This window comes from Atractosteus spatula, chromosome 4, assembly GCF_055471065.1.
Source record: "Atractosteus spatula isolate fAtrSpa1 chromosome 4, fAtrSpa1.hap1, whole genome shotgun sequence".
Taxonomy (NCBI): Eukaryota; Metazoa; Chordata; class Actinopteri; order Semionotiformes; family Lepisosteidae; genus Atractosteus; species Atractosteus spatula.
Genome location: NC_142709.1, coordinates 50,819,931 through 50,834,999, shown reverse-complemented (window position 1 = coordinate 50,834,999; position 15,069 = coordinate 50,819,931). Strand labels below are relative to the sequence as shown.

General features: G+C 35.5%; 1 protein-coding gene across 1 annotated transcript in view; it reads left to right on the top strand.

The window, feature by feature from the left end:
- Nucleotides 1-490: 490 nt before the first annotated feature.
- LOC148836495 (neuroligin-4, X-linked) overlaps nucleotides 491-15,069 on the top strand; it is an 87,358-nt gene continuing 72,779 nt past the window's right edge. Inside the window, exons 1-2 of the mRNA XM_088913541.1 lie at nucleotides 491-773; nucleotides 14,253-14,979. Of these exons, the coding sequence (XP_088769667.1) occupies nucleotides 14,508-14,979 (472 nt within the window). The 5' untranslated portion in view covers nucleotides 491-773; nucleotides 14,253-14,507. The remainder of the gene's footprint in view (nucleotides 774-14,252; nucleotides 14,980-15,069) is intronic.

Below are 15,069 nucleotides of genomic sequence, written 5' to 3'. Positions count from 1 at the left end.
TCATTGAAACCTAAAGCTTTATATTTTACAAGTCTGAAAGTGTAGATAAGAAATATTTATTCTGAATGTCTGTCAAAAACTAAGACATATAACAGATTCTCCGCGACAAATTCCGCGTTTGTCTAATTTAATGAGTAAGTGAAGTGAAACTATGTGCGTTCGTTTTATCAGGCTTTTGCTCCGCAAACCGACCGCTGACAATTAGGCAGCATGAAATCCACAAACAAATCATCATTAAACACAAGGCGAATTTTCCGAAGCTGAAAATGCGAACAGGGTCAATAAACATCTGAGCTCCATGAGTACCTAAGGGAAGGTGCTTTTCAAAGCCATATACCGAGTACTGTATATGCTTCTGGTTAATAGTGATGGAGAGAATGCAGCAATCTATTGGCTGTAGGCTTTGTAAATTTCATTCAGTGTAGTCCAATAGCAACTGGAGAGAGAGAGCGACTGGTACAGCCTTGGTCGCTGCCTCCTTAATCTGTCTTTGCAGACCAGTCTCTCTGTTTCTCTCTATGAAGTCTCTACTACTTGCAATTCCTCTGCAATCTAATGAATTTTCTTCATGAATGTAGGTCATTTACAACCGAAAAGCAGCTATTCTTCTTAGAAGAAGAGTCTTGGGTATAATCGCATTCACATGGACTGTATTGGATTTTAGAGGACAGGAGACGGAGTTTTAGATTTTCCGTGTGATATCCCTTTTTTTCAATTCCTTGAAGTCCCGGGCTAAGGAAAACGACTTTAGATGTTGCAGATATAGCGAAGGGGTAAGTAGCGAGATCTGATTTTGGCTTGCTTTCAACGATTTCACTGAATCTGTCTTTGGCATGGCCACAATATATTTCCACTTGCTTATGTTTTAAGGATCTTTTATTTAATTGTCGCTTTGATCATACGTGCTTCTACTGCAGACATTTTGCTGTGAACATCTGTTCTCAGAGGAGGGTCTGTTCGAGATTTTTAATGAAGTATCAATGCAACCTGTCTAAAACTAACATGTAAAATAATAAGTATGCATAATGAATGAAGAATGCCTTATTAGATTACCTAAAATTCTGAGATTATAGTTGTTAGGTTTCAGCACTAGTTAAACTGACTGCGTTCTACGTTCTGTTCTACAAAATGAAAATGAGAAAGAAAATCTTTAAATTCGGTCTTGCGTAATACCCGATTACCTAGTTTTATTATCATTAAGTTGACACATTTTATAGACTCCTGAAATAATTAAAAGAGACATAAACCCTATACTATATACTGTATATTTTGAACAGATGATATCGGTTTGGGGAAAAGACGATCAAGATTCTCAACTCGGATTCTTGGTACGTGGGCTGATGAGTGAACCTTCTAGCTCAAAGCTCTGCGTTACAATGTACCGCTACTGTACTGTATATGCAGATCATTTAATTCGTATAATCAGATTATTTTACTCGTATTCAGTCGAAGTGTTATGAGCGTGCACGAAAACACAACTTGATTGGTTACTTCTGAGTTTATTTAAAAAATAAATTACATATGATAACAAATTAGTTAACAGGTTCAATTTGAAGTAATGACTGTACACTACAGAGCACTGCAAATACCTCAGTCCTATTTGGATATTCCGCAACCCATTATTATTAGTAGCAAAGGGATCATAGTATCATTACGAACAGCAAGTAGCAATGACATTATTATTATTAACAGGATAATTTATTTTCAGATTGTTGGTGATTACTTTAAGCAAACAAAAAACGTTTAGCGAAAGGGCACTTGGACCATTGTAATATACAGCTACGCATTTTTACGTCAAAACTCACACCTCAGACAAGGTCATAACTCTGTCCCCTCCCCCCATCAAACATGTAAAGGGGAGGGCTTCAGCCTTCAAACGTGGAGTGCTAAATCACGTATTAAAATATAACGTTGTTTCAATCTTTTTTAGGTCAGTTTAATAAATTAATATTACTATTATTTGATTTCAGGACGTTAAACGTTATTGTGCTTACAGCTCAAAATATCCGGATCAGCACATCCTTTTGGGGCAAAATATCTCCCTAAAAGTAAACTTGATATTTACTGATAGCTTAAAATACACCTGTAAAGCCGAATGTTGTTTGGTGGCTACTGGTTTTGACGTGAGTTTGAAATCTCTGTAAGAACGACTGTAAATATTTATTGTTTTCGCAAAACCTGCTGTTTAATAAACGAAATTCCGTAGCTCAGAAATATAATGTCTTAAAATGTTATTCACTGTGTTACCCCACGTATAAGGTTATGTTACCAGTGTAACAAAACCTAATATGACATGCCGATTATTCAACACTAGCTAATTCAACGAAGAACCACAAGGTGGTAGTATGAACAACTATTGGTTTCAAGAGCTTTAAAAGATTTGTAAAGTGGTTAAATTGTTGTTCAGCAGTCACTGGAAAATTCCTTTGTGTAAGGTTTATCGTCTCCTTCTTTAACTTGCATTGTAACGAACTCATGCATGTTTTAAAGAAATGTACATATTTAAATGCATTGTAACACATACTCCGAAGAAAACAGGTCGCATGATGAAAATATGTGCGAGAGACTGCAGGACTCAAGAGAGAATTATCGATGTAACGCAGGAGGGTGTTAAAGCTCTTTTTGATTGTTACCTCTCAGAGGTAACCTCTCAGTGCAGTAATCCATGTTCTTATTTCTGTTTACGATATTCTTTTGTATAACGGCCTCTGTGCGTTATAACCTTTGCTTGAATTATGGATGCTTGCATGCTCACAGTTTTTAGACACCCTGCATGTATGTGTCTGCATACATGTCAACAGATGGACCCAGAAGGCTATGAGTTATCTGTTGTCAACTCTGGATTTGTCATAAAAACACAAGGAAATTTGTCCTAGTATTAGGAATATGATTAAATTTATGAAGTCAGACTGTGATTTGTATTTCGTTTTTTTTCAAAAGCAGCTCATTCAATATATGAGTTCAGTTTTTTTATGACATTGGAAAGGCTTTAATTATTTGACAGGAAAACAACATAGCTCCACAGCCGAAACATTGTGTTTTCTTTCCTTTCCTCATGGAATAAACCTATTACTTGTTCCTTAGAGTTAGCAAAGGCTTGTTTCACATAGATAAAAATGTGCTTGATAATGTGCAAAGAAACAGGAATGGTTTTTGTTGGTTGTCACTGGGAGGGATAGTCCATTTTAATTGTTATGAGAAAAGATGTTCAAAAACAAATTTTAGGTTTTCCATGCTCTGTACCGGTTAACATAAGTTAATCTCTCTATAAAAATTCTATTTAGTAGCTCATTATTTTGGTGTTTTTCATGTTCTTCATTTTTTTGTACATATCTGTTTATGTGCATTTATGAAGTTCTAGAAATACCCAACTCTACATATACAATCACAAGAAATATGCAATTCTAATATAATAATATAGTATGCACGCCTTAAAGAGACACTTGGTAGAAAGGTAATATATATTTTTTTAACTTGCAGTTTTACTCAGTCATGTGATATCTTATTTTGTTTAAAGGTTTGTGCTGACAAACTTAAATAACACACTGAATTCAAGTATTTTTTGCAATAAGTGAGTTTTATATTTTCCACCTACTGATGGTTAAAAATGCTGCACAGGATAATTGAGTACAAATTGATGGAAGATACTGTATCTGAATTCTACAGGTTTATATCTGTGGATTTTGTTTTGCAGTATACGTTTTTGACTTTTTTGACCTAAAGGCACTAAATTTCAGGGTTTAAGTGGAAGACTGTAATGATGGTGTACATCCTATGAAATTATCAAATACAATGGAGGAATATAGATTTATTGTTGCACAGAAGTCATGTTGTAATTCTGCAGTGAAAGGAGTCTCAGTGAAGGGAGATTAAGCATAGCAGATTAGTTATATAGCCCAGCCATTATGTAGATTTATCATGTGGTCAGGACAATCAAAGAAAGATTCCCCAAAACTACAGGAATCCCTTCAGCAAAAGACAGCTTCTGAAAGGCACACCTATAGAAAGCCAGAGTTAGGCTGTTTAAAACTAGCAGAGAACAAAGTACAAACAAACTGGCTATTGGCTACACAGATCAATATTATTCTCTCAATTCAGTTTGCTGCTGTGCTTTGTCACAGTTCAGCTCAGGTGCATTCAAGCAATGTTTGTAAAGCTTTTATGCTCTGAGCCATTTCAATCCCCACATCTGACTGGGTTATGTACTCAGTCCTGTCGCCTTTTAATAGATCTCTGAATGTTTGCTCTGAGTGCCCCAGACCACAATCAGCAATTCTCATAGGAAATGAAAAATAATATTCACACAGCTAAACATCTATTGTCTAAACATAACAAGTAAAACATTCTCTATTTTCACAGGCTTAAATGCACACAGATTTAATACTACAACTGTGAATACTTATGATGAACTTTTTGGCATTTGGAAAAAAAATAATGATAACCACTTTAACATCAAGAACATTCAGTGACATTTTATATGCACATTTAGCACATGATCTTTAGAGATCCCGTTGTTATGAAGTTTGTCACCTTTTAAATCAACACAAATATTCTTTGCAATGACATGTACAGTAGGTGCTTCATATGTATTTCTTAACATTCATCGCCTAACCACTGTGTGGTAGATTAAGTAATGCAGTCAATGTCTACTTTCAACAGTATACTCACAGAGGTCTTTTGAGATGGTGGTTTAACTGATTTCAGTTCTTCACAACAAAAAAATCTCTGGGAGGACTGTTTTTGTTCATTCATGTTCATGTTATGTTTTAAAAGGTAGTGAGTGGTGGATGACCTGGTGGGGCAGTGGTTAGTATTGCTGCTTTGTGTTCAATTCTGGCCCTGGGGTGCTATCTGCCCTTTTTAGAACACTCTGCACAGAGTTTGTTTTTTATGTTTATGTTCATGTTTCTGTGTTGTTTTCATGTTCTTTGTGCTTGCCTGGGTTTCCTTTGTGAGCTCCGGTTTCCTCCCATAGTCCAAAGACATACTGGTAGGTTGATTGGCTTCTGGGAAAATTGGCACTGGTGCGAGAGTGTGTGTCTCTCTGTGTGCCCTGTGATGGACTGGCATCCTGTGTATGTGCCTTTTGCTGGCCAGCTCCTCTGCAACCTTGTGATGGCTAAAGAGGTTAAAAATATAGATGGACGTGAAATATGTTAGTTACAAAATAAATATTTGGCTGTGTTTTTTTTCCAAATATTTACACATTATTTCAAAACAATGTCATTATATTTATAATAAAATAGGAATAATTATGTGTTGGGACTATAGTTTAAAGATTTACTGTATATCACTTTTCAGTATATTCAGTGTATTATTAATGAAATCATGTGTGATTAGTGCCTTTTATGTCCTGAATTAGTTTGTGGTAAGAGTAAACTGCTTCACATTTTTCAGACTGTAATCCAAATAAAACAAGTCTTTCAGCATCATTCAGGCTCTGAATCATTTCCTCATCTCTTTCATTTGCTGCAGATCCTTCATGTCACTGTAGTTCCTTGATACAGTTGTACAGTAGCTACTGTTTGTGTTAACAATGTTAAAAAAATGCACCCATTTTACATTAAGTTCTTTTTCCTTGGATTCCCTCATTATTTTATGATAAAAGCAAAATGAAAGCTAACAAATTGGGCAGGAGAAATTTTGCATCCAATAGAGTAGGATAACTTTTCCTTTTAACACAGTATTACCCAATAATCAGAATACAAGTTATTTTATGACTCTAATACATTATACAATTAGGTGTCATGTAGAAAGAATGAAGCTACTGTATGCATTAAGTAGTGTTTTTCTGTTCTCTCATAATCCATTTAAAAGTCACTTCTACGTACTTTACAGCTACACATCAGGGTTTTCAGTACTAAAATACAAAGTCATTGTATCAGTTGCAGAATATGTGGTTGAATTCCAGCTAACAAAATGTTATAACAGCATTTCACAGTGTTCTGTAAGGTTGTGGTCTGTCTGTGTTTTATAATGTCAGGCGTCCCTGTTTTACAACATCAGGCATTCAGATTAGGGTTTGTAGCCACATTACAAAACACTTAAGACTTTTATTTCACATTTAGAAGATGTTTACTGGAAAATGTTTTGTAAATATAAGATATCATAATGTTACAAAAAACCAGCTGTCAAGTTAATGTTGCAACAGTATTGTGTTAATGTTATGTTATTATAGTGATAAAATTGTAAAAAAAATGTTTTGATAACACCCCCAGTTAGATTTTTAATTTTCCATTGCAAAAACATTTCTGCATTAAGTCATAACTTTTTTGTGATTTTTCATAATGTTATGTGGTTAGCTAGAATGTTTAGTAACAAAACAATGGAAGAGGAAATCTTGCACATTCACTGAAAAACAAATACAAAAGAGGCCTGCTATCTTTAGTAAGGCAGTCATTGTGTACTGCTTCCTGTAGACATGCATCAGATTTTCAAATTGATATGAAATAAGATATGGATGTTCACCGGCTGTAGTGGATTTAATATCTTGGACACTAAATAACCTCTTAACAATATGATTGCTGCTCCAAAGAATAAAGCTGTGTGCATCTCTATTAAGTGCTGCAGGAATGCTTATCAGACCTGCTCATTTATATTCCAATAAAGAATAGACCTGAAAATAAAGAATGTAACTGAGAACTATCTCCCTCCTCCAAAGTGCATGATTGATCCCACAAATTTCTGCAAGAGTGATTTTTTGAAAGGCGGTGTTAGCTGCTTTGGCTCATAGAAGTCTTTTATCAGTGTCATTTGGTTTTGAATTTTATGTGTTTGCTGGTATGTGGGGTGGCTCAGTGGCATGGCTATTAGCACTACTGCTTCACACTTTTGTATCCTAGATTTGATTCCAAACTGGGTGCTTTCTTTAGGAGGTTTGGTCATTGTGCTCTGGTTTTCTTGCACCTTTCGAAGGCAAACTAGCTAGGTTGATTGCTGTCTCTAAATTGTCCCTATATGCATGTGGAATAACACCCTGGGCTACAGAATGGGCTCCATGATGCCGTGATCTGTATTGGGAATTATTGGCTTTCTGACAATAGATGGATGGATGTACAGTAGGGTTGTGTTGGAAAATTCCTAAATGCTACACCTGCAAGCATAGAAATAGAGGTGCCATGTAAACACCCATAGCTACTGTATGTTTGTAGACTGGACATAAGGAAATAGATGCACAAATATGGAAAGAATGGAGTGGTGTCTCTCTTTGAATTTATGAATTGTCAGCAATCCCAGTCTGTAAGATTGCAGCACAGTCCTGACACAAAACCTGCATGACAAAGTACTGGGATGTGGCTTTTTCTGGCATGCTTTTGCAGGAATGAGGATGAGAATAGCACACTTGTTCCTCAGGGTTCATGTGTTTTGGCTAAGCAGGCTATATAATTTCCTGACCTTCCTGGGTACAGTTTGGTTACTGAATGATTACTGCTGCTGATGTGAAAAGGAGCTGCAACCTCTGCTCAATATATCAGACTTCTTCCTGAGGGACATCTGTTTATCTATGTCAGGATTCTTCTAACTTCAATAGAAATTCTTTATTCTAGAATGTGGTGTCAGAGCAACCCCGAGAGTCACAAATCTACCGTGTTTTGTAAATCGTGGGATGTGAACAAACTGGAATATAAGAGAGCAAAAGGAAACACTTAACAAAGACATAGTACAAGTTAAACTAAATCAATACCCTCCTTTAATGATGTCTTTTGTTGATTTAAATTTATGCACACCCATTCCTCCCATTCAGGAGATATTTCATCAAGAATGATCTACTTTCAAAGTTAAATTGCTGTATTATAAAAACATTTAATTAACTTAAAAAGTAATGGTACCCGCTATACAGAACAGCCAATTTTTTCTGAGATTTATCTGAATACCTAAATATTTAACTGCTTGTTGGAAGAATATTGCTTCAATTAATTACATTTTAATTAAAAGAGATAGGAGAATCTGGTAGTGTAAAGGAACTATATACAGTAGGAACATTTCTGCAGATTTCAGCATTTTTTTCTGGTATATTTTATAATAGAAGGAACTATTGTTACCTTTTCACACTGCAGTAAGATAGGCCAGTTTTGTGTTATGCACAAGAAAAAAATACCTATGCACTTGAGGTGCTCATTTACTCAAGTAAATTCCATATTTTATTTATAATTAATGACACAGAAAACTTCATAATATATCTATAGCATTACTTTAGACAATTGTAAAGGTAAACAATGTATTAACACTGAAAACAGTAATTATAACAATAAAAAAGATGTTCAGAAAGATTCCAAAATGCCTTACTCAACAATTTAGAACAATTAACAGACATCAACTCATCCTATTTTGCTGGAAAGAGCAGTGCAGTGCAATTACTGTAAGTCAAATACATACTAACATATTGGGCATTTGCTAAAATGTGAATACTGCCATAACCTGTAATTGTGAGTGTGAAAACCAATTAATCCGCTATTCAGATTTAACCAGCAGAGCCTGAAATCCTGCTGACCACTCAACACTCAGCTTGAAGTTCAATGTAGGAACCCATTTAATTTTAAATTAAATTACCTACGGAACACAGAGCTGATATATTTTGAAGTCATTCATTATTTATTAAACTTATGTGTCTATAATTCTATAGAAAATGAATAACTTTTACTACTCTATTGTATGTTCAATAATAATAAAAAATAAAAAGAATGTATAACAAACTATGAAACTTTAGAGTAATAACTGAGCACTACAGATCAAGCTTTACGAATCATTACTTAAGAAAAACTCAAGTTTAATCTGCAGCCATGTTAAATCAGAAAATATCCAATATAGTGGCCCTTATAAAGTATAGATAATTCTCGATTCAGTATTGGCTTTGTTACGTGCTACTAGTTCTGTCTGCTCAGCAAGAATTATAGATTACAGATCATAATAAGAATAAATGTCCTATCATCAATGATCACAATTGTTTAAAAAGATCAAAGAGACTTAGAACAAGTGACAAAAAAACAAAAAATCAGGAATATAAATTGTAAAAAGCACAATTCTATATTTACTAAGAAATTATTATGGTTGAAAATAAGTACATGCCTGTGCATATACAGTAGGTACATGCGGCAAAACAGTAGTCTAAAAGTCTACAGTATCTAGTAACATAAAGAGCCTAACAAAAAAGTGCAAATAATCTTATTTACTCCTATTGAATATCTATAAATAACATTAAGTAGTGAGTAGCTTTTTGTCGACTGGAATTTTTGAGCAATATGTCTTCATTTCAAAAGAGCTAGTGTAAAGAATTCCAGAGCCTGCAGGCGCAGCATTAGAAAAGCTTGGTTGCCTTGGGATCTCAGTGTGGCTGTGCTTCATTGACAGACCAGCCTCATGTGAGTTCATGGTGTGACTGGGGGCACACTGTGTCAGTGTTCCCATGTTCAAAATCAGGACCCTGCAGAGCCTTGTGGGGCGACTTTACTGTTTTTTTTTTTCTGTAGGCTTATTTATTTATATATTTTCATTCTTTAAAAACGTAGAAAGCAGCTGCTTGTAGAAACAATGCCACTGAATGGACCTACATTACAAATTGATAACCATAGTGAGTATAAATCTTATACAAACAAAATACAAATACTTTTTTTCAAATTGTTGCCTTTATGATGCTCACTATGATTCTGCAAAATACGATTTTTCTTCTGAATTGGAGTTTTTGGAGTTTATATTTCAAATGCTCGATTTTTACGGTTTTTCACTTTCAAATTAGCATTAAATATGAAAAGTTAAAGAAATATTTTTTTATCAATTAGCAACTGAAGCATCTTAGTCTTCACCAAAAGTAGGTCTAGCTGTTTACCATGCTTATTTCTGAAAAATTGTCATAATTTTATTTGCATTGAAATTCCAGTTGATTTTACAGTACAGTATGTGTCATTTCAGCTGAGCCTCAAATGGTCAAACAGGACTATTTTTTTTAGAAAGATCAGCGATGTGGAAGAAATTTCTTTGGAAGAAAATAAGAAAAGAACATGTTCTTAACTGAAGAAACCCTGTCCAAAAATAACCACTCAATCTTACTTAAGAATATGGCTCATTTTCTCCCCACATGGAGAACATAATTGAGAATAATATTCTCTAAGTGAGTGCAACATATTCATTTTTGCCTTTATTGGTTCCTCAACTAAAAACTGTAACACACGCGTAAAATAAAATGTAGTACACTGTTCACACGGTCCACACATAGAGATTAAAAACCTGTGAAACACGAAATTTCAGCAGACATCTTTTTGAAATGCATGCATATACCCACCAGGGGGCAGTGTCGTGTGTACGTTGTTGAACTCATAACAGGTGGGTTGTGGGTTCAAGTCCCTGCTGCAGACATTATCATTGTACCTTGAGTGAGATCATTTATCCCCTTTGCTTCAGTTGCTTCAGGTGTGCAAGTGGCGACCAGTGTTATGAGGGGGTGGGTAATTTCTATGATAGACCGGTGTCCCATTCACATGTGGGGGAGTCACATGCTGTCAAGTCCACTTAACACAACACAAACCAGGACGAATTCTGGACTGCTGTAGCACTGTAGCACTGGTGTGGTGTTTTATGTACTGTATACCCAACCATACAGTTTCACAGAAAACAGCCTAGTGCACACAATAAAGAGTTGTGGAACAAAAAAATAATAATACGTAACCTCCTGAAGATTCAGTTCAGACATTCTGGGACTTAATAGGTCAAACTGAGCAGCACTTAGCACAAGGTGTCGTCTTGCTCTCCACAGTTATATGGTCTTTAATGTACTGTATATTGTTTATAATTATCCTTCACATAGGTAGATTGTGCATTATGAACCATTATTGGAATTAAATATTTATTGTGGGTAATTATTTATTGTTAATTGAAAGTTATACTGAATGATTTCTTAAGAGTTGTTGGACTGCATAAATTCTTAAATATTTAGAAAAAGCAAACAGTGAAACTGTGATATCTGGGACAGGTCTTGATCAGATCATTTAAAAATAAAGGAATGAAACAGTTAACAAACAGTCTTCTGGAATCCAGAGATCAGCACATTGCATCAAAAAATGATAAATTGCTTGGCGTATACAACACTATTCCATCTACATCTTCTTTGTAGCCCAAAGGCTGTTTTTTTCCTTTATATTATTTTAAAGGTGTATCATTTGGTATGAAAATACTCTCTGGGAACAAACCAGCATGACAGAAGACTGGTGCTGCCCTAGTTTCATATGCATATAAGGTGTTTTGATCACATTAGTGCTCCTTTTAGTAACATTGGTTTAAAATAGAGCTGCAGTACTGATGTGTGTCTCCCTTGCATAATACGCACTATTGTACTATAGAGAGATGTAGTACAAAAGCCAGTGTTATATAAATCAATACCAGGAGATGAGATTCCGTTAACAGCCCTTCTCTCCTGAACAATTTTTGACAGCTCTGTTAATGGAGGAGGGCATTAATAAATGACTACTGAATGATTTCTGTGATTTATATGCACCTCTTTTCATTATGAGAGCTGTACACCCTGTAAACAGATGTGGTTCTTTTAGAATTCTTCTTATTTTCACCCACAAAATCAAAGAGCCCTTGCCATGCAACAGTGATGTCCTACACTACAGTAACCCATTTTCCTCCTTCTTTACATTTTATGTTAAATCTATAGCATTAGCCCGTATGATATAATCCTACAGTTTTGTGGTGAATTGTGAGCCTATCGTCGCCCAATTCAGCGTAGACACAAAAGAAAAAAACAAAAGGACAAATCAATATATATATAATTGTACTGAAATAGATGTCTACCAGACATCGTGTTTCCAGAACATTCATATATTGTACATAGTACATAACATTTTTTTCCAGTTCTGCAATCTGAAAACAACCATTACAATATTATGTAAATACTCATATTTCCCTAGAGGGTTAGAGATGTAAGCTAACAAAAGTGTTTAAAGTAACTCCTATTGTACAGTATATAAGACTTGTGTTGTATAGGAGGTTAACGTCATGTTGAATAGTAGACCGAATAAAGAAAAAGCACAACATTTTGGCTGAGGAGCAATTTTCAGATGTGCCAGCTCTCATTCCGGCACCTTGAGGCATCTGAAGAAGGCCAAAACATTGTGACATTTTTTCTTGTATCTTTCCATCATGAAATTAATCTCTAATTGTTCCTTATAAGCACCACTCCATTCCTGTTCACCACTCCATTGGATAGTTTAGAGAAGAAGGACTCCTTTTTCACCTGCCATGAAGCAGAAACAAAATCTTACCTTTGTTATTATTATTATTATTATTATTAGCTTTTCCTGTTCGTTTATGTCACGTTTGTAATTCAGTAACCTCCAACCATATAGTTTCTTCAAAAGTTTTGCTTCAAAAGTCACATGTTTTGTGACCTTAAGGGGCTAAAAAGTAAATTATTCCTTTAGGAAAAGGCTGTAATTAGGTTTTAGCAAGAGCAATACTGAGCTGCTTCTGAGAAGCTACCATTGATCAGGTTAAATGAGCAAATGTTCCCAGGGCTCCAAAGCAGAGGACAAAGAAGTAATGTGTTTCATTAGACTCTGAAACATAAACAACTTCAATATCAAAGTTTGTTAATGACTTGCTCCATTCAGTATTTTTTGCTGCTACCTACACTTTTGTTCCAAACTTCTACTATACAGTAAGTTTAACTTTTAAAACTTTTAGATATGCTACCTAATTTAAAGCCAAAAATACATAGTGTGCTTATTTTCTTCTTAATATCTGAAAACGTTTTTACTACAACCAATCTACGATCTATATGCCACAAATAACAGTATCTTCTCAGTTGTATTCTAAGAAAGTTGATCCATTACATATATAAGCAGCTCAAATATGTTTCAATTGCCTTTCTCTGTTCTCTGCTGTGTAATACTCATTTGTTTTTACTTAGGTTTCTAAACAAACTTAAGCGTCTTTTGCTCTGTAGGAAATCTTCACTTTGTTACCAATGCTGTGTGATAGATTTGTTATTTCATTTAACTTTTTGGGAAGAGATTTTTCTTTCAAAGGCTCCCCTATTTGCACAGTAATTCTTAGAAGGGTTCAGAGTTGTATTTTAAAAATTAAAAAACCTAATTGGCTGCTTTTCAATAATTACTCTTCATTTGAGAAACAAAGGTAATATGGCTTTTAATTCACAAAATTTAAACAAGCAGCAGGCAGAAGTCCACATGTAACCTCCTATTTCCCCATCAATATGTGGAATTCTTAATTGTGACAGGTTGAAAGTATAATGGAACCCACACTCATAGAACATCTATGAGGCACTGAGAGCTCACAGCACACAGTAATGCCTTTTGAAGTGTCCTCTACTTTTGATTGAACTAGCAAGCTAAAAATTCGATAAAACACAGTTTGCTGAAGCAGAAATTGTTCAAGTACATAAATCATTTTTCTCAACATGAATGTTTTATTCTGACGTTACAAACACATTATTGCATGATTTACTTCATGAGTAAAGATAGTCTATCAGCAAATTAAGAATTTCAGATAAAAGTGCAAGAAACAAATAAGCTGACAGATATCAGTTATTCTCTTAATATTACGCCACATGGCATCATTTCAATTAATACTGCAATAAAAATTTGTTGAGATGCCAATGGTGAAGTCTTAGTTACTTGCATTTATTTTGAATAATGGTTTTGATGTGCCAGACGCAAAGCTGATGAATGGTAGTGTGGCTTGAGGTTTTTTTAATAAGAATTTATATCTACCAGCAACAAAATGAAAGCAGTCATACTATGAAAAGTATAGTACTGTGAAAATTGAAGTGGAAAGGCAATGGCTTAAAACTTTACTAAATCAATTAACTGTATCATTACATTATGTTGGCATAGTGCAGTGTGTAAGCCTTGAGTGAGGTACTTTACCCCAGTTGCCCCAGTTCACCCAGCTGTATAAGTGGGGACCAGCATTGTTGGGGAGTCATCTCTGTGACGCACTGCTTTACCATCCAGGGGGGAGGGGTCATGTGCTATCTGATTGTTTAACGCTACAGAAAGCAGGAGGAGCTCAGGCCTGATGAGCTGCTCTGGGTCAGATAAGGAAATAACCTATATATTATGACATGTCTAAACAAATAACTATATTAAGTATAGGACTTTCCATTCCGTATTGTCAACTTAGCCATAGCAAACACATTTGTTGCGCTGACGAATGAAGATACAGGGTTAACATTCTTGACTGCATCCTTTGCTGTAACTCATCAATTTAAATTGTGCACTTTCTCTCACTCGCAGGCAAATCGATCCGTCTTTAATCAATCCTGGGAAATAATTTGACCTGGAAGGAAGAGCCACTCCTGTCTTCTCATCAACTGGAACAAGGCGGAATGGTTTGCACTATGAAATCCATGCACTGGGATGGCTACTACTGAGGAGACTGATCTCGGGGGAGGGCACTCTTCATGGCAGTCAGCACACACTGCTAGGTTATAGCCCAAACAAGGAAACTTGGCTGTGGAAGACCGTATCCTGTGAATGTTGCAGTAGACAATGTCGAGGCCAAAGGGAATTGTATGGCTACCCTTCATTTTCACTCCAATCTGTGTGATGCTGAATGTAAACTTGATTTTTTGGATCGCCACTCTGGCTGTCAGATTTACTGTTATAAACTGCCAAGCACAATATTCGATAATAACAACAAACTATGGAAAACTGCGGGGATTAAAAACGCCGTTGCCAAATGAAATCCTTGGTCCCGTGGAACAGTATCTTGGAGTTCCATATGCGTCCCCACCCACTGGGGAGAGGAGGTTCCAGCCTCCAGAACCTCCCTCCTCTTGGACTGGTATCAGAAACGCCACTCAGTTCGCAGCTGTTTGCCCCCAGTACCTTGAAGACAGGTTTCTACTCAATGACATGTTGCCAGTGTGGTTCACAGCAAATTTGGATACAGTGGTAACCTATGTACAGGATCAAAATGAAGACTGTCTTTACTTAAACATCTATGTCCCCACTGAAGATGGTAAGTCACATGTGATGTTTTATTCAATATAGTCTATACCTGTCTGCATATGTATGTAGAGTCTAAGAAATGGGAGATGACTTTGTCTTA